At 49.8% G+C, this 20,911-nt stretch overlaps 5 protein-coding genes across 5 annotated transcripts; 3 read left to right on the top strand and 2 right to left on the bottom strand.

Annotated features, from left to right (window-relative positions):
* Window positions 1–2,689: 2,689 nt before the first annotated feature.
* JCM6883_005455 (hybrid sensor histidine kinase/response regulator) lies at window positions 2,690–7,484 on the top strand (the record flags this gene model as incomplete). Its single annotated transcript, XM_076632393.1, has 13 exons — window positions 2,690–3,492; window positions 3,560–3,669; window positions 3,731–3,813; window positions 3,886–4,128; window positions 4,197–4,832; window positions 4,906–5,189; window positions 5,258–5,378; window positions 5,443–5,751; window positions 5,812–5,993; window positions 6,062–6,863; window positions 6,931–7,038; window positions 7,110–7,178; window positions 7,248–7,484. The coding sequence occupies 13 exons, from the start codon at window positions 2,690–2,692 to the stop codon at window positions 7,482–7,484; spliced, it is 3,987 nt and encodes a 1,328-aa protein (XP_076487545.1).
* Window positions 7,485–8,425: 941 nt separating this feature from the next.
* On the bottom strand, window positions 8,426–10,455 carry JCM6883_005454 (uncharacterized protein; the record flags this gene model as incomplete). The annotated part of the gene is made up of 4 exons (XM_076632392.1): window positions 8,426–9,080; window positions 9,163–9,692; window positions 9,767–10,154; window positions 10,238–10,455. The coding sequence occupies 4 exons, from the start codon at window positions 10,453–10,455 to the stop codon at window positions 8,426–8,428; spliced, it is 1,791 nt and encodes a 596-aa protein (XP_076487544.1).
* Window positions 10,456–10,639: 184 nt separating this feature from the next.
* JCM6883_005453 (uncharacterized protein) lies at window positions 10,640–13,519 on the top strand (the record flags this gene model as incomplete). The annotated part of the gene is made up of 4 exons (XM_076632391.1): window positions 10,640–11,850; window positions 11,938–12,477; window positions 12,543–13,225; window positions 13,311–13,519. The coding sequence occupies 4 exons, from the start codon at window positions 10,640–10,642 to the stop codon at window positions 13,517–13,519; spliced, it is 2,643 nt and encodes an 880-aa protein (XP_076487543.1).
* Window positions 13,520–15,555: 2,036 nt separating this feature from the next.
* On the bottom strand, window positions 15,556–17,605 carry ENV7 (putative serine/threonine protein kinase ENV7; the record flags this gene model as incomplete). Its single annotated transcript, XM_076632390.1, has 9 exons — window positions 15,556–15,597; window positions 15,688–15,939; window positions 16,042–16,206; window positions 16,316–16,868; window positions 16,947–16,975; window positions 17,051–17,139; window positions 17,215–17,320; window positions 17,401–17,471; window positions 17,551–17,605. 9 exons carry the CDS (start codon window positions 17,603–17,605, stop codon window positions 15,556–15,558), a joined length of 1,362 nt encoding a protein of 453 aa, XP_076487542.1.
* Window positions 17,606–17,816: 211 nt separating this feature from the next.
* On the top strand, window positions 17,817–20,811 carry JCM6883_005451 (SDR family NAD(P)-dependent oxidoreductase; the record flags this gene model as incomplete). Its single annotated transcript, XM_076632389.1, has 12 exons — window positions 17,817–17,941; window positions 18,026–18,192; window positions 18,302–18,379; window positions 18,452–18,623; window positions 18,690–18,741; window positions 18,808–18,898; window positions 18,967–19,133; window positions 19,239–19,260; window positions 20,120–20,301; window positions 20,365–20,415; window positions 20,484–20,613; window positions 20,691–20,811. Coding segments are annotated over 12 exons (1,358 nt in total), but the record flags the coding sequence as incomplete, so codon positions are not given.
* Between the last annotated feature and the right edge of the window lie 100 nt (window positions 20,812–20,911).

Genomic DNA, 20,911 nt, shown 5'->3' with positions numbered 1-20,911 from the left:
CTCTCTCTCGCTTTCCCTCACCCCTTCCCCTTTCTTTCCCACCACACGTCTGATCATTCCTTCCTCGTGCGACGTCTCTCTCGCTTTCCTCTTTCGATTCCGGTCTCCTCTCCCCTCGATCCTCGTCGAGCGGTCGAGCACAAGGAACGTGGTACATTCGAAACGATCAAGTTCTCATATCCACCAGCACCGATATCTCCAAATCCTCAAGTACTCTTGGGCGTTTCCCAAGCGTGGGGTCACGGCTTGGGAAAGTTTCTCAGATATTGTGTTCTCAGAGATCGCTTTCTTCGAATCGTGACCTTACGACCGGTGATGTCGAGGAGTATTTAGGACCATCCGGAGGTATGGAGCTGTTAAGTACGACTGCTTGATCGATCCGAATGTGCGACGACTTTGCTCGACGACTTATCGACGAAAGGAGTATCGTTCAAGATCGTTCGACGTGTACGCTCTCGGTGAGTACTATTCCGTACGATTCGAGACGAGCGTTTGCTGATGAACTCTTGAGCTTCAACCAGCTCGAGGTTGTCAATGTTCGCTCGACCTTTCTCGACGCTTCAGCGAAACACTCAAACTTCTCCGAACCCGCTGAGATACTTCGCTAGAGCTCGTCGTCTCAACCCCCTCGAAGAGAGGTGGGTAGAACACGCAGGTGAGTCGAGCGCCCATGTAGTCGGCGTGAAGCTGACTTCTTTCGTGTCGTTCAATTCACAGCAGCTCGTTCATCCCTCGATCGACCTCTTCCCGCTCTTCTCTCCTTTCCACAACGTTCCAGAACCGATCAATGTGCCACCCACCATCCTCACTACTCCCTCGCTATTTTGATCACGGTCTCGTCTTCTCCTCTCGATTCTCGTCGGGCGCTCGAGCGCAAGGAACGTGGTGCATTCGACACGATCGGACGATCTTCATCCACAGCAGCATCGTCTTTGACCTCAGAAGTACTTCATCGCAGTGAGTCGCTCGCAGTTGTCGGCGGGACAGGATACGAGTCGGCAAATCTTGAAAGTTCAGCTTCCTGTCCGCCTTGCGAACCATGCGATCCAGCCTCCTGATCTACCTCGGCAAATTCTCTTCTCGAGACGAACCAATGACGATCAGGGGTCTGGATTGATTTCGGGTTCGCCGGCGAGGCAGAAAGCGAACTTTCGAGACTTCCCGGTCGTTTCTAATCCGGGCGATCGCTCCAAGGGGCTTTCTACGGAGGTGAACTTGAAAGGTAGGAGGTTGCTGGCTGTGCAGAAAGATTGATTCGATCGAGTCGAATGTGCGACGACTTTGCTCGACGGTCTCGACGAAGCCCAACATTTCAAGATCATTCTACATCGAATACTTTGCAGTGAGTTACTTCTCGCGTCTCTCGCGCTTCATGAGTTCAACCTAAGCTGAGCCAATAGTATTTCGCTGCAGAGCTTTTCGACTTTCGCTCGAACATTTCTTCCCTTCCACCTCTCGACATTCTCGCCTCTCCTTCTCCCTCTTCTTTCGCCTCTCTTAACGACCGTACCTTATGTGATCCTTTCATTATCGACGACGTCCTTCGCCCCCCAGTCAGTCTCTTCCTCGATCGCGTGACCCGCTCGCCTTCTCGCTCATTCTTCAAGTTCGACAGCTCACTCCGGCGCTCGATGACTTCGATCAACTAGACGGTACAACTCAAGACGATTCGACGTTGAGTTGAATTCCGCGCCTCGATTGTTCGAGTTCAAGTTTGGCATCGAAGAGCGAATGATTCTGAAGGGCAATCTAAAAGGAAGAAGCTTTTGACGTGAGGATCATTCACATTCAACTGCTTCTCCCTTCGATCTTGGATTGTCTCTCATGGATTCGCTCTGCAATGTCCAACTTAACTCTTGACCGTCGCCAGGCGCAGAATGTAGCTCAGTCTCTAATCGACTTGTTTGTGCCGTCGTTTGTTCGCTTTGGAGCCTTCTTGGAGGTTGCTCCCTTCCTGTTCTCGTCATGGAAGCGAGGGACAGTGTCAAGGCCTTCGATTGACGAAAGCGTCGTTTCTTTCTGTCTCAAAACGAGGTGAGCTCCTTTCGCAAACCTGGTCATCTCGCGGTCAAACGACTGACACGCAACCTCTCATTGAAGCTATTTCGTTGTTTTCCATAGCTCCTCTCGTAACACTCTGTCCCTGCAACCGGAGGACGGCTTTCGTAAAGCTCGAAGAGTGACTCGAACGAAACAAGCTGTCATCCTTTTTTCCGGTTCATCCTCCCGTACGCAGAAATAGAAACGTTGTTCATCGTCGTCACCGCAACTTGCTTCGCTGTTGTTTCACCGCATTGGACCGAGACACCGACGACACGAGCTCGTCAACGTTTGTTTCTTCTCGTTCGCGCAGTGTCTTTTTCTCCCCCCTCTCTCTTTCTTTCTTCCCATCGATTTCGTGGCGCGGACGCACCCGCGTTCGATACATCTGATTAGGATCGCGATAGAGACCCGGAGAGGCTCGACTTTTATTTGGGTTGCAATCAAATGAAAGCTCACTTCACTTGGGTCGCGAGAGAAATCTAGAACTCGAGCGAGTCTCGACTTTTTGTACTGTAGAGACGAATTAAGCCCAAGCAAGAGAGAGAGAAATGCTACTCTCTCCTCCTTACTGTACTACGAACGAACGACAACGAAGCGAAGCAGAGAAAGGGACAACGCAAGAGGAGACGAACGGTTCCTGGCGATCATGATCGAAGTTGAAGCGAAAGTTGCAACAAACTCCGACTCGCGTTTCAAGGAACGAGTGCTCTCTTCACCCTCCTCCCACACTTTCCTAGAACTCAGTAACGGTAACAACGAAGACTCATACACGACAGTCCGACTTGTTTCCGCCCCTTCCCCTTCCTCTCCTGTTCTTTCTCCCTCTCCTCATTTTTCTCTCTCGACTTTCCTCGGCGGTGACGTCCTCAACTCGACAACAACTTCTCCTTCTTCTTCCTCTTCGACCGACAGTACTCTCTACAACGAGCTGAGTGAAGATAATATGGTTAACCCGGATATGGATTGGAGTGAATGGATCTCTGATTACTCGAAAGGACATTTCCCTTCGAATCGACCTCCCTCGAAACCAGCAGTTCTCGAACACCGTACGACCTCTGAAGATACACTAAAAGGTACAACAACCCGACCATCTCCCTCGGTATCTTCCGCAACTCCTTCAGAATCGAGTTCACTTTCTCCATCTTTCGATCGTTCCACTTCTTCATCCTCTACCGCCTCTTCTGTGCCCTCGACGACTCCCTCTTCTACCTCTTCATCGAGGAAATTCCCGCCAAACACTCCTCATCGACCACCGGAATCAGCTGAAGAGATTTACGATTTCTACCAATCGAACGGTTATCTCCCGGCTCCGAAGGGTAGATTCGAAGCTGAACGATTGAGAACGATCAAACGGTATGGATTGGATAAGGCAGAGAGACAGAGCGCGATCGATAGGATTTGTAGGATTGCGAAAGCTCATTTTAAAACGAATACAGTCATAATCACCTTGTCAGTCTCTCTCCCTTTCCCCTCTTTCTCCTCCTCCAGTGAAGACTGATAAAGATTGGCGATGTAGAGTGCTGGAAGATCGTCAAGTACTCGTAGCGGAAACTGGGTGGGTACCGGGTCAGGCAGATCCCCCTCCAAACGTCGCTCCTCGTCCTTTACCGATCGAATCAAGTTTCTGTAAGTCCCGACTCCGATTCGCATACGAATGTCGACTGATCGAGTCGCTGTTACTCAATAGGTTGTCATGCGATAACGAGAATAAACGCTACAGAACCATTCGTCGTTCCCGACGCATCTCGAGATTTTCGCTTCGAAAAGAATGTAAGCTAATCGAGTTCTCTTCCGTTGTGCTCAGAGTACTCTCTCACTGACGATCATACTCGTTAAATATAGCCTTACAATACGACTCAAGGAGGAACTCTCGCTTTTTACGCATCGGCAAACGTGACCGTTCCGACTTACAAACCTGCCGTTCCAAGCGACTCTTCGCCGAAATCGAACGCATCAGAAGAATGTCCGGATGAGTTACCGGTTGGGTCGTTGTGTTTGATCGATAATAAACCGAAGAAACAGGATGAGTTCTCGGAAGAAGATCAACAGTTGTTGAAAGATCTCGCTTACATGGCTTCTCAAGAGGTACGTTTTCTCTCTCATTCTCCTCATAGGAATGATTTCTGTGTTGATACTCGTTTGTTGCTTGCCAGTTCAAACTCGGATTCGAAAGTGCTCGAAGAGAAATGGAACAGAAACGATCAGATTTCCTCGCCGGTTTCCTCGATTCGACTCTTATTCCTCCTCCTTCTTCATCTCCCGGATCATCTTCCCCTCTCACCCCTAGCAAAAGTACCGATCCTCTCGCCGCTTGCAACCTCCAACAACATCAACAGCATTCAGCTCCCTCAACTCGAGCGATTCAGTCCGAAAGGTCGACTTTGCAAGATTTCGAACAAGCAGCGATATACCTCAAGGAATTGACGAAGAGTTCGGGAGCGGCGTTCTTCGATTTGAGGAGTTTCAGAGCTCCGTTGAGGACGGATTACGAGTTACCTTTCCTTACGGCTTCTTCTCTGAAACCGACTTCATCGGATATGGGAGCTGGTCGATCAGTCGCCGGTTCATCAAGACCTACGAGTCCGAAGAAGAACAACAACCTAGAACTACCGAATGGGGATGATTCGTCGAAAGGTTCAACGACGAAGAATCGAACGCAGAAAACTTCGACGGGAATGGGGAGAGTTTATTTGTTGGGAGGTTCGGGAGACGAGGTCGATTGGGAAGAGATGACGACGAAACCTAGGTTCTTACCTTGTATTGTTGAAACTCTCGATCAATTCTACCGAGTACGTCTCTCCTTCTCCCTTCTCCCTTCTCTCTTCCATCTTTTCTTTACCTGATTCTTTGTCATGGTAACAGACGAATCGAACTGAATTCGATCCAACAACTGGTCATTCCGCCTTCTTCGCCGTACTCCCCCCCAATTCAACCGCATCCTGTATCGTTCCCATTTTCGATATCGATGGTTCCCCCGCTCTTCTCCTCGTCCTCGTTTCGACCGAGGCTCATTTCCAATTCACGACTTCGGATAAAGCGTTCGTTCAGAACGTTGGAGCGGTCGCGATGAGTGCGATGTTGAGACAGAGAGCTTTAGAGGCCGATCGAGCGAAATTGGCATTCGTTTCTCAAATTTCTCATGAATTGTATGTCTCTTGCTCCACACTCTACCGGGCTTCACGGGAGCTAGAGCTGATGCAAGCGATTTCCGTAGACGTACACCGTTACATGGGATTAATTCTCAAGTTGAACTGATCCGAGAATTCGCGAGTCCTCAACAATTACTCAAACTCGCTCCTTTACTCGACGTCGCCGACGTTTGTCTCGAATCGCTCGTACGTACCCTTCCCTCGTTTAGTCGTCTCTCTCGAGCTGAACTAAAAATCGGTGTCCGTACAGCGATCGGTTTTGGATGATACTCTCGATTTCTCGAAGCTTTCAAACAACTCTCCCGAAGAGATCGAAGCTGCTCAAAAGCGTTCCCTCGCGAGACACGACCTCGAATCCCTCGCGGAAGACGTGACGAAAGCGGTCTGGGTTCGAAAGAAGCGAGTCGATTTAGTCAGTGCAGATGCGGCCATGGCGAATGGGAAACCTTCGGATAATCCGAAAGGGAGTGTGGATGTTATTCTGGAGGTCGAGGAGAGGAATTGGGGTTGTTGGGTTGATGCGGGTGGGATGAAACGAGTTTTACTCAATATTCTCGGAGTGAGTTTCTCTCCGTTCAATCGAGGATGTCATGAGCTGACCTCAATTTCGAACCGATAGAACGCCCTCAAATTCACGAAAGACGGATATGTGAAACTTACGGTCGCTGAAGCACCTATTTCATCGTCGATCGAATTAGGAACGAATCAAAGAGTCGTTGAACTCGTTATCGAAGATACGGGTAGAGGAATGTCGGAAGAATTCTTGAGGGATGGGAAACTCTTTACTCCATTCGTACAAGAGTGAGCCCCTGTCGACTGTTCTCAATTCGAGACAGTTCAAACTGACGAATCCTCGTTTATTTTCTCAGAAATCCTTTCGCGAATGGAGCTGGACTCGGAATGTCGATCTGCGACACGATCATTCGACGAATGGGAGGACGAATCGATGTCACTTCGGCCCTTGGAGAAGGAACGACCGTTCGAATCCTCGTTCCCCTCGAATTCTGTTCCCTCGACGACGCATCGGTTCCGAACTCCCCGAACCTCCCTACTTCGATCGCTGAGAGTGATATTCCTCCTCCCGCTCGTCACTGCAAATTATCGACTCGAACGGCCTACCGACAACGCGTCATCTCGGACGAGTTGACTTCCCTCTTCAACCCCGGAGCTCCCCTCGCTTCTCCGTTCGAAGAACAATCAAACTTCGACTTCTCCCGAGCCGTCTCGAACGCACAAGCTACCGTAGGCCAACAACCTGGTCAACTTCGACGAACCACCTCGTCGGCTTCGAACGGATCGAAGAGTTCTCGAAGGAAACCGAGTTTCTTGGGGAAAACTGGAACGGATGAAGATTTCGTCGACGAAATGGCTAAACTCCATGTTGGAACCGCTAGTTCTCCTCAGCCTATCTCGCAAAATCCTTCGAATGGAGATTTCTTCTCCCTACCGACTTCCGCTTCTTCCTCGAATTCTGCGTTCTCTCCCCCTTCTTCGAATTCGACGACGACGATGACGAAACTTTCTCCACCTCAAGAACTCGCGACGGTAAATCAACAAGAAGGATTCATCCCGTCGAGTCCAAGTAAACGATTCGCTGAACGAGTGAGAGTGTTGATCGCGGATGATAATGCGATCGGGAGATCGATTTTGACGAAACTCTTTTCTGGAAAAGTGAGTCTTTACTCTCTCTCCTCTTTCTCCTCGTCGTTCTCGAGCTGACGTACGGTGTGCGCTGTAGGGGATTGAATTCGCTCAAGCCGAGAATGGTCAAGAAGCAGTCGATGTTTACGCGGCAGAAAGCGGAAGATTCAATTTGATTCTAGCAGATGTTCAAATGCCTATACTCGTGAGTGGATTCTTTTCTTTCTCGTATTATAGGAGACAGTACCTGATAGATCTAGGGGATCGCATTCACAGGATGGAATTCAAGCGAGCCACGAAATCCGGAAATTCGAAAGGACGAACAATTTACCTCGTTGTCGAATCGTGAGTCGGGCTCTCTCTACTTCGTCGCGTAGAGGGAAGTCAGAACTCACCTTGCCATTGTATGGATAGATCGCCTTGACCGGGTTCGCCGAAGATCACGACCCTCACCATTCTCGCAACTCCGATCATTCGAACGCGAAACGAGCTCGAGAAGTCTCATTCGATAACCCTCGAGATGCCGTCGATAGCTGGCTCGTCAAAGGAGGAAAAAGCTTAGCCGTCATTCTACGAGAAGTCAAGAAGTTGGAAGAAGAATTGATCGAAAAGGAGATGAAAGCTCAATCCTCCGGAACCGTCAAGGTATGAACTCGGATTCTTACGATACCCCTCTGTTCAGTCTCTCTCTCTCTCGCGCGCGCGCTGTGTGCCTTAGCAATCATTGTTGTCCTCTATACTAGCATGTTAAAAGATCCCTTCTCTCTCTCTTTCTCGACAAAAGTATTTATCCCATTCCTCTTTTAGTATATAGCAAGCTCTCTTTCTGTGTCATTCGTATATAGCTGTCATTCATACATGTTTTTTCGCCTCAGGTCTTTCGAGAGGTCAAGCGGAAGAGACAGAGAGATTGCGAAGCGAAACTTTCGTGATTCGCAAGCTTGGTCTGTTCACCGCTCGCTCGGCGAAAGCTCAAAAGTTTTGAAGCTCGCAATCACTCTGCTAGCTCTCTTTGTTCACCTCACTCCAACAGTTCACCGAGCGTTCACAAAGACACTCTCGGCGAATCGATTTTGAGAGTGCCCGACAGATATCAAAATTTCGACGTTTTCCTTCGATTCAGGTCTCGAGGCTGCTCTCGACTGGATATAGTCATAGCCGTTGTGCGTCGACGCTATCTGAGAGGTGTGCCTTGAGCAAGAAGAGAAACCGTGAAGTCACATTCTTTCTTTCCTTCGCTAAGCTTCAGAAAGACTTCGCGATGGTTCTCAAGCAGGTCTGCGAGACTTCATCTCGTTCGTCTTGTCTCTCTACCTACCATTCAGCATAGCCTGCGAACGGTGAAAGCCTTTCGCGACGAGATCTTGAAGAGCTCGGTCCGACGAAAAACCCTGCTCTCGCGTTCTCTGCTGGAAGAGACTATCTAATTCTGAGCAGAAAGGCACCTTGAGATCGATGATCTACGATAGATATGGTGTTTCATTCACGACAAGCTATACCGAAACCCAAACCAACAATCGAACCGGAAAAAATGAAACCCCAAAACCCGCCCTCCTGTTTCCTTTTCTCGGCCACCGCTAATACCCTGTACTCTATCGTCTCACATACCCCATCTGCTGCTGTCCCTGTTGTCCTCCCATCGCTTCCCCGCCACTAACAGTGCCTTGTCGATTCGCCGCAATCAATTTCTTTAATTCCCCCTCACGTTCTCGAGCTAACCAAACCCCTACGGCTTCTTTGACCCACCCTTCTCCTTCTCCCTCTTTCCCATCTCCGACATCGTTTCCTCCGCCTTCTGAGAAGTAACGAGAGCCTCGAAGGGATTCTTTCCATCCATCTCCGACTCCAACTCCAAGCTCCATTCCTCCCCCTGATTGATCGCCTCGACCGTTCGAGCTCAAAACCGTCTCTAGTGACGAAGATTGAGAGGCGAGGTAAGCTTGTAAGAACTTTGTCGGGTTTCGAGTGAAGGAGAGGAGGGAATCCAATTGGAGTTTTCGACGAGTTACTTCGAGTGACGAGGTCGAGATTTGTGAATTGAGGGATTCTAAAGCCTGGAGTAATCCGCCTTGAGGAGGAGTAGAGGAATCGGTTGAAGAGGAAGATGGTTGAGGAGGTGGTGGTGGTTGGAAAGTTGAGAGGAGGGAAACGGTTTTTTGGGAGAGTTTCGAACGGGATGAAGTGCTGGCGGAGAAAGGGAATATCGAGAGTGGGAGATCGAACGCTTGATGCGACGATAACGTTTCACTGTATCAGCAGCATCGTTCACCTTTTGTCAGTATCCGAAAACTTGCGAGAGAACCGAGAAAACGGAAAGAAAAAGACTCACGTCGAATGAACCTTGAACTCTGCATCCACAACTCTCGGCACGACCGGTCCTAACCATCTATTAACCCATTCCCCTAAATGATGCCAACCCACTCTCTCAACTCCACCAAAGAACCTTTTCCCCAACCCACCGTTTCCTTCCTCCACTTTGATTCCTCCCGTACCTCTCCCATCGATATTCTCTAAGATGAGTCCATTACTCCTCACGTAACTCCACAAGGCGTGGAGTGCTTCGGAACGAGTACACTCCGAGAGGGAGAGAAGTGAGGCGAGGTCGGGAGGGAGGAGAGTGAATAATTGTGAATTTGGCGAATGTGGGTACGAGTAAGGGTGAAGAGTGATCTTCAAGGGGATCGAGGTCGAGGAGGATGATGATAGACTGGGAGAAGGGATAGAGAGCGGGATAACGAAAGAGAGTACGGAGGGGAAGGAAGTGGAACGATTCCAAACGAGAGGGGAGGAGAGAAGCGGCGATTCGATCGAGATTCGTTGATAGTGTCGTGTAAAAGGTTCGAGTGTTCGTTCATCGTCCTGTAATCGAGATCCTTCCGAGGTTCCTCAGTTGCTCTGTCGAGAGCGAGTAAAAGAGACTCGGAGAAACTCACATCTTGAATCTTTCCTTTAATTTTCACTTCCAATCTCGGTACCTTTTCCCTATCTTCCGCCGCTTCTTTCGTCTCCTCCTCGTTCTCAAACATCCATTCCTGATCCCTCACCTCCACTTCCGTCCAGATCCTCATCGTCCTCGCACTCCTTTCTCCCTCATCGGACCCGGATGCTCGAGTTTTCTCATTCAATTCGATAATCTTTCTCGAAAAAGTCCAGTCTAATCTCGATTCGATCTCTTGTAAAGACTTGTACGAACTCGAGAGATGTTCCAGGGAGGTCAGAGAGGAGGAAAGGGTTTGATCGGTTGGACCAAGAGAAGAGGAAGCGGCGGAAAGAGAGGGAACGAATTTCGAGGGAAGGGAAAGGGAGGTCGGTTTACGACGTCTGCTCACAGGAGAGTCATCATAAGTCAGTCAGCAGTCAGGAGATGGGAGGAGAAGGAGTGAGATGAGATGGGAAGAACGTACTTTGCCGATCTGTATTGATCATCCCCATCCGACAAGTGCTTCATCGTAGTAGTTACCGCTCCATTCGTACTAGTAGTAGTCTGAGCACGAGGAGCTGCACCTTGAGGAGGTTGTTGAACAGCCGATTGACGCGACGATTGGAATTGAGTTTGTTGTTGCTGAGCTTGTTGGGCTTGGAGTAGGGCGATTTGTTGCTGGGATGTTAGTTGGGTAGTCATCCTCTCGTAGCTATACGTGTCGATTCCGAGTTGCCGAGTGATGAGATGATGAGAGAGGAGCGGACACGCTTCTCTCTCTCTTATACCTCTCACTAGCTCGACTATCGATCAGTCAGTACATAGACAGAGAGTTCTCCGATCAAACTCTCTGTCCAAACCGACCCTCTCAATCTCCTCGGCAAGGATGTCTTCGGAACCTAGTTTCCTCCGTTCGACACTCTCCCGAGCCGTCACCTCTCCTCTCAAGCTCTACCACTACTTGCGACCCTCCTCCCACTCTTCAAATCCCTCCCCTACTCCCTCTCCGCGCGTCTCGTCGGCAGCGTTCTCGGCCCCCTCTCCTCTAACGTACCTCACCTCATCTTATCTCCTCCTGTCCCTCTCTCTCGCATTCCTCCTCCACAGGATCCACCACCTGGTTCCACCATCGCATCGTCCATCTCCCGTCACGGCACACGGTCAACGTCGAACGAGGGAACAAGAAAGAGTCGAATCGGGGATCGTTCAAATCGGGATTCGATTACCTGGGATTCTCTTCCTCCTCAAGACTAGTGCGGCTTTATACCTCGCCTACAGTGGAGCGACGTCAATTCAGAGTCAGGGGAAATGGATGCAGTGGGGGTTGAGGGGGTTACAAGCTAGTACGAGGTTTTGCGGGAAAGGTGAATTAGGTCGATTCATCTCCTCCTCCTCGAGCTCCTCTTCGACGACGATCTTGAATCATTCTCAACTACTCTGGCAAACGTTCCTCTCGATCTCGACTTCAATCACGTTGGAGACGTTCGTCAGAGCTTTGTCGGATGATACACCGAGTTTACATTCCTTCAACCTCCTTTCCTTCTCTTTCCTCCTACATGTTCAATCCCATCCCTCCACTTCAACCTCTCTCTCCTCGAATGGCGCTACTGGAGGAGGAAACGGAGGGAACGAGCAATTATACCTCTACTTGCTGTTGACGAATCTCGAACTCGTCGCTTTACAAAGTTCTTACCTACTCCCTTACCTACCCTCCTCATTCCCTTTCTCCTCTCGCTCTCGACCGACGACGAGTAGAACGACTACGACGACGAAACGTTACAGATTCCCAATCACGATGGTTTTCTCTTTCGTTTCCCAATTCCTCGCAATCCGTTCCTACTACCTCCTCTGGACCTCTCTCTCCACTCCCGTTCCCAGCTCCTCCTCTCCACCATCTCAACATTTACAAGGCGGAGAAGTCGGTTTAATCTGGTTCAATAAACTTCCCGAACTCTTCTTCACTTCCTTAATCCTTCTGTCCCTCGGACTGAAGCTAGTGGCGTCTTTGATCAGAGGTGAAGAATTGAGTAGGGAGAATTTAGTGGGGGCTCCGGTTTGGTGGGATTTTGAAGAAGATTATGGGGTGGTATTGATCAAGTACGTTCTCTATCTCTCTCTCTCTTTCTTTCCCTATTCCCTCCTCAAGGGTATGATTGCTGATAAAGGCAAGCATCGAGTGAGTAGGTACACTACGGCTTTATTGAGAAGTACTCGACTCTCGCATCTCTCATTCGAATTATCTCCCCTCTCAGTACTCCCCTCGACTCTTGCCGCATCTCTCGAATCGATCGGTTTCGACTTATCCACCACCACCAATAATGTTTCCACCTCATCAAGTGACTCGACCGGCGAAGGAGGAGGAGGAGGGGAGGGAGAAGGAGGTTTAAGAGTCAGACTCGAGAGGAATGGAGATGTCCTCTTAATGGAAGAACTCGAGACTGATGAACGAGCAGTAGGTGGGCTGAGACGAAGGAATGGGAGGACTACCGAAGCGTTAGAGTATGGGTTCGGAACCGAGATCAAACAAGTCGAGATTGAACCGTTAACTCTAGGAAGAAACGAATTTGAAGGAGGGGGAGAATGGGAAGGAAGTTGGGGTGACGACGGTTTCGCGCGTGGTGATGGAGTAGAGTATGTCTCGAGTGGCGGAGGAGGAGGTGGGCGGGAAGGAGGAGATGTGGGAATGGGATTAATTCAGGGTGAAAGGAGGGGGTATATGTTTAGGTCCGTCTCTCCTTTCCCTTCTTGTCTCTGCCGTTTCCACGCTGACGGAACAAATGGATGAGTAGGCTCCTAGCGGTGGTTCTCAGAATGGGATTCTACGTCATATATATCGTTCTAAGAGAAGGAACGAAAGCTTTGAAATTTGGGTTAAGGAAAATGGGATTGAGGAGCTTAGAAGGGAGATTGAGGGATACTTGGACTACTTCGGAACGAAGCGAGAGACGGAGGAACAGGAGTCGGAGTAGAGGGATCGAGGAGAATGAGGGAGAAGACGAAGAAGAAGAAGATGGGGATTATGCGCCGAGTGAAGGGGAATCGGATTCCGAAGATTCGGGCTCAGAGAACGAGATGGAAGGAGAATCAGCGCAACGGGAGGAGGAAGAGAACGCGCTTGCTCTCATTTCCGATCTCTCGACTTCGCTCGACGAAACCGAAACTCAACTTTCACCTTCCGATCTCGCGCCCTACTTACTCGCACATCATCTCTCCCCCTCCTCTTCTTCGACTCTCACTCGTCGTCGCTACGCCTCCCTATTCCCTTCTCCCTCTCCCTCGTCCTCTTCTGAACCTATTTCTTCCCTCTCCCATCTCGACCGCGCAATAACTTCCTCCCTCGTCTCAAACGAACGACTCATGCGTCTAACGCCCGAGGAAAGAGAAACAAAGAGACAAGAATGGAGGGATTCTCGCTCTTCTTTCTGCGTAGTATGTACCGTTGAACCGAGGACGGTTATCTTATGGCCATGCCGTACGTTCTCCCTTCCTCTCTCCTTCCCTTCTGTCTCACTTTCACTCTCTCGACAAAGTACTGACTCTCTCGTTGGAGAGAATAGGTTGTCTAGCTCTCTGTGAATCGTGCCGCGAAGCTCTCGCACTTCGAACGACCGCCGCGACTCCCGGAGACGGACACGCAGGAGGAGGAGGACCAGGAGCGGGGACCGGTGGGAATCTGTGTCCTACTTGTCGAGGGGCTGTCGCGGGGTATTCGAGAATCGTGAGTTTCCTTTTCCCTTCGACGAAAGGATTTCAGTTCGAGGAGTGAGAAGCTGATAAGTTCGAGAGGAGGGGACATAGTTCATACCTTAGATCTCCTCGGCTCTCCTCTTTCTGTACAGCAACGTATCAAACCTCAAACGCATGCAAGAAACCCTTTTGTTGTTTCATCTTTCGACCTCGTCTCGCAAATTCGATACATTTCTTCGTCGCCTACGGTCCTCTTTCTCTCTCGCTCGGCATACGCTCTCCCTGATCGAGCGCGAACGTGTCTCCTTGAATACTCACGACAACGAGAGAGCGAGAAAGACTTCGCACGAGAATTCGAGCGCGCGACCGTTTTCTGTGCAAATCTCGCTCTGAGCTTCGCGGGACTCCTCACGTTGAGTGTTCCGATTCAAGAGAGTCATCTCTCCCTTAAAGACGTCGAAAGGATGTCCCTCGAGCGAATAGCCAATCTCGAGAACTACTCTTTCACCTCGAGCTCCCTCCACCTCTTCACACTCAAATCAGCCCTCACGCTGGAAGGAGTCTCTTATAACCTCTCTGAACATGACGAGCTACTCGGTCAGCCCGTCGCCTCGCGCTCCGGTCGACAATCGTTCTTGATCAATTCCATCTATCAACTTCCTTGACAAGCGGCGATAGAATACACAGGTGAGTCGAGGGCGCATATGAGTCAGTATAAAGCTGACTGGTTTCCTCCCGAGAGCCACAGCAGCCCGACGCGATCCGTACCCGACTCCTCCCTCTTCTCGCTCCAGAACTCTCCTCCTTCAATCGACTTGCTCTCGGCTTTGCAGCTTTGCCGCTACCTCGAGATACTTACGAGCTCTCCTAGCTCGCTCCGATGTCGATCCGCGGAAGGTCTCCGGAGCTTGAACCGGGATCGCTTTTTCGAACAAATCGCTCTCCCTCGTCTTCTCTCTCCCTTTTTTTCCCTTGTTCCTTTCCCTTTCTTCCTCATTGCAAGTTCTGTCGATCTTCCGGCCATGGTCGCCTCACCTCTTTCACCGCCTCGATCACGGACTCGTTCTTTCCACATCTCCCCGTCCCGTTGAACGCCTGAGCGCAAGGAACGTGGTGCATTCGAAACGATAAGGTTTGCATAATTTGCAGCACCTGTGTCTTCAAGCCCTCAAGTATACTCTGATGATACCGAGCGTGGGATCGTGGTCCGGAAGAGGAAAGCCGGGATGTCATTTTCTTCTTCTACGAGCCATGACCTTACGAGCGGTGGTGTCGAAGAATATTTGGGTGGTTGGGAGCTTGGGTGCTGTGGGAGTCTGGCTACTTGATCGATTTGAAGGTGCGACGACCTTCGCTCGACGACTTTCCACCGAGTGGGTTTCAAACTCTTTCGAAATCTATGCACGCTGTTCGTCCCCTTTCACAATGCTCGTACGAGAACAAAACGTAACTGAGCTAATCTTGAACTTCAGTCCTTTCTCACTCAAGCTCTTCGACTTTCGACTTTCCTCGATTTCCTCGGCTCCTCCATATTTCCGCTTGCTCGCCTTGAGTGTGCCGTTCTTTCCTTTTCAGAAATCTCAGAAGATGTTCATACATCGGCTCGTGTAATCTCATCGCATCTCGATCACTCTACCTCGACTCGAATACATTTGTTTCGAATCTCTTTCTTTGCGTCGAGCGTTCACGCAATTCGCAAACTAGATTGCCGCGTGTTCGCTCTCACGTTAAGTGGTTTTCGGAAGAGGATGCGTCGGATTTTGAAGAACCCCTCGGTCTTGTCTCTCTCGGCTTGCTCTCGAGAACTCGTCGAAACAAGCTTTGCTGCGTCGCCTCTGGAGAAGGGATGAAGCTACTGAGGGTTAGAGAGGTCTTCCTTTCAAGCCCGAAAACCCGACTGAATCGCACGAGCGATCGAAAAAGCTTTTCTTTCGCAACACTTTTCGCTTCGTCGAAAGTTCCGAGAATCCGAGTAGTTTTGACATGACAATAGATAGATCACATCGAAGAGAGTGTACAGAGCATCGAGGAAAGTAGGCGAAAGGAGAGGGTATACGAGAGGAGAATTCGAAAGAACGGGGGAATAAATTAGTTTCGAAGGACGAGAGAAGAAGATTATTGGAGTCGAGATAGAGCGGTTTCGGTGAGTTGAATGACCTATTGCGGAGGCAGAAGTTCTTGAACTAATCAGCTTTTCGCCCACACGAGCTTCGAAAACGCTGAAGTTCAAAAACCTCGACAACTCACCTCATCGATCCCTGGTCTTTCCTCCGCCTTGACGACCAAACATCTCTTGACGATCTCCTTGAACCCTTGGGAATAATTCGCCTCGTTCGAAGGGAACGAATATTTCCCGTTCATTACTGCCATCGCGATTGAACCTCCGTGAGAAGATTCTTGCGAGGTTTCAAAAGGGGAAGTCGAGTACGCCATCGCGTAGAGTGTACAGCCGAGGGACCAGATATCGACGGATTCGGTAAGAGTCGTACCGGTTTTCACCTGCAATGTAGAAAGCAAATCGAAGCGAGCGAGAGTTGCGTCAGGTTTCTGAGAACGCGCGAGAGAAGGGAGAATAAGAGAGTGGAAGGGAGAGAAACGTACGTCGAATAGTTCAGGAGCTCGAAACGGCATTGAACAATGTTCAGCGGCTAAATCTTGTTGCATCAAAGCGATTCGACGATCTCTGATTTCGATTCGAGCGGGTAGAGCAGAGCCGAAATCCATTAGGATCGGAGTGACGCCGTCGTCGGAAATCATTATATTCGCCTAGAGGTATCGTCGGAGCGAGAACGGGGAGAAGAGTCGTGTCAGTTTTCAGTTTTCGAGTTTCGAGTTTCGATTTTTCGAAAGGGGGAGAGAAGACGAATGAACCAACAGGTTTGATATCCCTATGAGCCCACGGCGTCATTCCTCCTTCTCCATCTCGTTCACTCAACCCCGCTCCCGTCTCACTCCTGTCCCCGACTCTTCCTAAAACGATCCCTCTCTCTTCTCCTCCATTTTCCTCAGCGGTCGCCTCTGCTAATTCCGCTCGAGTCGCTTCGAGACCACCAATTAATGCTTCCCCTTCCCGATCTCCTGATCGAAGACCGTCTCGTTCGAATTCATCATCTTCATCTTCATCTTCTGAGCCGAGTTCGAATTCCTCTTCCTCCTCTGTTGTTGATTGATTCCCCATCGGAGGAGGATAGGATGATTGTTTCCCCTTTCCTTTATCCTTCTTCCCTTTCATCGTAGGTCCTCTCTGAGATCGTTTCGAGCGAGTATTCGAGGGATCAGGACCCGAAGTGGAATTGGAAGAAATGAGGGAATTATTATGTTGATGCATCGCTTTCACGGCTCGACAGGTACCGAGAAAGATGTGGAGGATTTGGGATTCGGGGTAATGGGTACCGTTCACGAGGTGAGAGGTGATTACGTGTTGAACTCTGCGAGCGAGAGCGAGCGTGAATCGAGAATGTCAGTCGAGATGAGCGAGAATTGCAAGAGAAGGGGGAGAGACGTACGTTGCGTTCTTGTAGTAGGGTAGGAAGAGCTACGAGCGACCAGAGAAGCGTCAGTGAGAAGTCAAGAGAGTGTGGAAAGAGGAAGAGAAGAAAGAGAGACGAACGTAAATGATTTTCCCATCGCCTTCACGATCCTGTACGACGCAACTATCTAAACATCTAATGATATTCTCATGTCGAAACCTCTTGTACGCTGTCGTTCAAGCACCCGACCATCAGCTCATTCCTCGTCTGGAAGGAAAGGGATGGGAGAGAGTTGAGAACGAACCTTCAACTTCTTTCAGTGCGGTTTTAACTGAGTCTGATCCGAGGGGACATCGGATCTTCTTCAGTGCGAAAAGGCGCTTCGATTCTTGATCTTGTGCTAAGTAGACCTGTTGAGCGCGAGACAGGTCAGAGAGAGAAGAGGGGGAACGAGCAACCAAAAACGAGAGAAGGGGAGGGCGAAACGGACGTAGGAGAATCCACCTTCACCGAGAAGTTTGAGAATCTTGAAGCTTCTCCCGTTCAGTTTCAGCGTAGCATCTGCCAGTGAACGAGAGGGAAGGAGAGATCCGAATGAGGGAATGAAGCGGGAGAAAGAGGGGAGAGAGGAAGAACTGACCGGTCTTGCAGCAGGAACCTATCAGAGCGTAGAAAGCATCGAGTATAGAGTTCATCTAGTCGGGAATCAGTCGAGAGTGATGTGAAGGAAGAGGGAGAGAAACGTGTTGATCGAAGTTCCTCTCTCTCTCTCCACTATCGATTCCAGCTTCGCCAGATTACGACCGTACGACCTCTTGAATCCTCAGACCTCGATCTTGGAGCGACAGAACCCTCCCTTGTAGCGATCTCCGACCTTTCCTCCCACTTCTCACTTCCGATCGACCGATGAGCGCTCTCGGTGCTTTTGAAGGCATCTGGGGTAGTTCAAACCCTCCCTCCACTGCTCCTGTGACCTCTACGAATGATACTGGACCAGTATCGAACTTATCGGGTCGAGCGATCGTCGTAACGTACGTCTTATACTCTCTCTCTTCCCCTCGTCTCTTATCTCTCCTCTTTCTGAGCTGAAACGAGTTCGATGTAATGTGAGATAGTGGTTGTGCATCAGGGATCGGTCGAGCCGTAGCGCATCACCTAGCCGAACGAGGAGTTCGATTAGCTCTGACGGATAAAGACGCTCAAGGAGGGAGAGAACTGTGTCAGGAGATCAAACAGAGGGGTTTAAAGGTGGATATGGCGTTCGCTGCTTTGGATGTTACCGGTGAGTACTCCCTCACTCATTCCAGCTAAGAAGGGGGATATCGCGAGAGAGAGAAAGGAAACTGATTGAGTTTGAGAGGATTTTGCGCTCGGATTCAAATGGGGTTTAGATGAGAACGCGGTAGGGAAATTGATGAGGACTTTCAAGAAGAGTTATAAACGATTAGATGGACTCGTCAACTGTGCCGGTACGTCTCCAAACCCTCTCTTTCTCGTTTCTTCGTTTCCGTCGAAAAACTGACTCGTTTCTCGCAACGAAGGCGTCAATTTCCCCCCGAGATCAGTCACGAACATCGATCTAGAATACTACACGCTCACGATGGATACGAACCTGAAGGGAACTTTTGCGTTTTGTAAACATTTCGTTGCGAGTTTGAAGCGGGACGAAGAGGATCAGATTGTCGAGAGACCAAATGGGGGTTATTCGATCGTGTGAGTTTCTCTACTCAATTAGCAGATCTCGATGATACTGATAGATCTGGGGTTTGAGGATTTCAGGAATATCGGATCGAATGCGAGTTTGAACGGGATTGAAAATACTTCGATTTATGTGAGTTCCTGTTCTATCGAATCACTCTCTGAACGGAAGGAACTCACCATTCTTTTCGTATGATAGTGCGCATCGAAACATGCCGTTCTCGGATTCTCTCGCTCGTTAGCTCGAGAAGTCGCTTCGCAAAACTGTCGAGTAAACGTCGCCGCTCCCGGTACTTCGAGTCTCTTCCTCAGTTCTCTTTCTCTTCAGTAGACTGAGGGTCGATACTCGTATGCGTAGGCCCGATCGATACGCCGTTACTGCATCAACATTTCGCGAATACCGAACAGGAAGAACAATCGTTGGATCAAGTTATAGATCAGGTTCCGATGCAGAGATTTGGGAAACCGGAAGAAGTCGCGAATGTCGTGGGGTTCTTGTTGGGGAGTGAAAGTAGTTATGTTACCGTGAGTTGGAGCTTTCGCATTTTCGCTTTTCGATTCGCTTCGATTCGATTCGATTCGAGAGAGGTGAGATTCTGACGGTTTTTGCTGTTCGTTCTGATCAAACAGGGCGCTGTGATACCGGTAGATGGTGAGCTATCTCTCTATCGCTTTCGCAAATTTTTGTCGTCGCTTTGTGACCCGACGAAACGAGACGCTCGGCGAAACTGACTTTTTCCTTTCTCTCTCGTTTCAGGTGGATTGACCGCTTGAGATTCCATCGAAAAGTCACTATGTCGAAACGATGGGTAGTATGTGTAGGATCTTGTTGTAACAGTGTAAAGCATCGTCGGAAAAGAGCTGAGAGCTCGAGGAAATCGAAGCTCACTCGTTTCGAGGCTCTTTTCGCTGTTTCGCTTTACGCTTCCGATGTTCTGCTTACGATCTAACAGTCGCTTCAAACCCTTCGATGCTACTCGTGCTGACGTCGCGAGAGATTTGCTGCGACTCTCGTTCAGAGCTTGGCGAGCGTTTCCTCTCTCTTCTTCTCCCATCGCTTTAACCTCTCGAACGCCCTCGATACCTCACGCTACTGCTCTCTCGACTCCATTAAACAAATCAAAAGCAGTCAAGAACAGTCGCTCGCTCCCCTTCTTCCGTTGTTCCCTTCCATCTCTCCCTAGCACCGCCTCTTCATCAATCTCTTTTCAACACGGCTCACCCATGCTGCTGGATAAAGTACCAGGTATGTCTCTATCTACTCACTGAGGTGGCTAGCAAGGTGGAGGGCAAGAGAGAGAGTTTGATCCGATACCGAGATCTTTCATCTCTCTCCCCCTCCACGCTTGGGACGGGATCAATGAGCGGTGTATGATGTAGGAAGAACTCGGAACTCTAAGACCGAGCCAGCTGACTTTATCCCGTCGTTCTTCAACCCCTCCTTTTCGTCACTCAACTCTCGAACCTCTCTTCTCTTTTTCGCTCGTTCCCCTCTCCAACTGTCGTTACAGGTTTCTCGCAGCTCTCAGAGAAAGTTTCGTCCTCGTTACCAAGCTCGAACTCGTTTCAATCGATCGCGGGCATTGAGGGGAAAAGCGATGGGACGGTTTATTCGGGACCGAGTGAAGGAGGGACGGGAGGAGGGACGAGGTTGGATAGAGGAGGGAGGAAGGGAAAGTGGTGGGATGATGAGGTCAGCTCTCTCTCTCTCAGTCACTGGAATGCGTTGGAACTGACGGAGAGTGGACTTTGGCAGGGTGGAACTTCGGTGTTTTCGATCTCGTTGAGAGGAGCTCAAACTTTCTTCGTGCGTCCTCGTGATCTTATAGCTTCTGCGGATAGCAAGGCTGATTATTGAGCGGGGAAAGTACACAGCCCTTCATCAATCTCTGCATCTACATTGCGCTCGCGGCGTTTCAATCTCGTTGGAAAGTCGGAGTTTCGTTCCTCGTCGGGTTGAGTTTATTCTTCAATATCGAAGCTCTACTACATGGCGGTCTATTACGTGAGCTCTTCCAATCTATCGTATTTGTTCTCGTTGCTTACAAGCTCAGCTGACGATACGTTCGTTTTCTTCTTCAGTTTCGACGGCACTCGCAGCGGATAAACTCAAATTCCTCCGTTCTCTCGATCGCATCATGAGACAGATTCGAGTGGCTGCTATCATCAACACTTTCCAAGCTTTTTGTATGGTTCTCCTGGCGTGAGTACTCTTAGGGTTAGGGTTAGGGTTAGGGTTAGGGTTAGGGTTAGGGTTAGGGTTAGGGTTAGGGTTAGGGTTAGGGTTAGGGTTAGGGTTAGGG

This window comes from Sporobolomyces salmoneus (genome assembly GCF_050403485.1).
Source record: "Sporobolomyces salmoneus JCM6883 DNA, S_salmoneus_JCM6883_v1_ctg26, whole genome shotgun sequence".
NCBI lineage: Eukaryota > Fungi > Basidiomycota > Microbotryomycetes > Sporidiobolales > Sporidiobolaceae > Sporobolomyces > Sporobolomyces salmoneus.
This window is presented reverse-complemented; position numbering and strand designations above follow the sequence as displayed.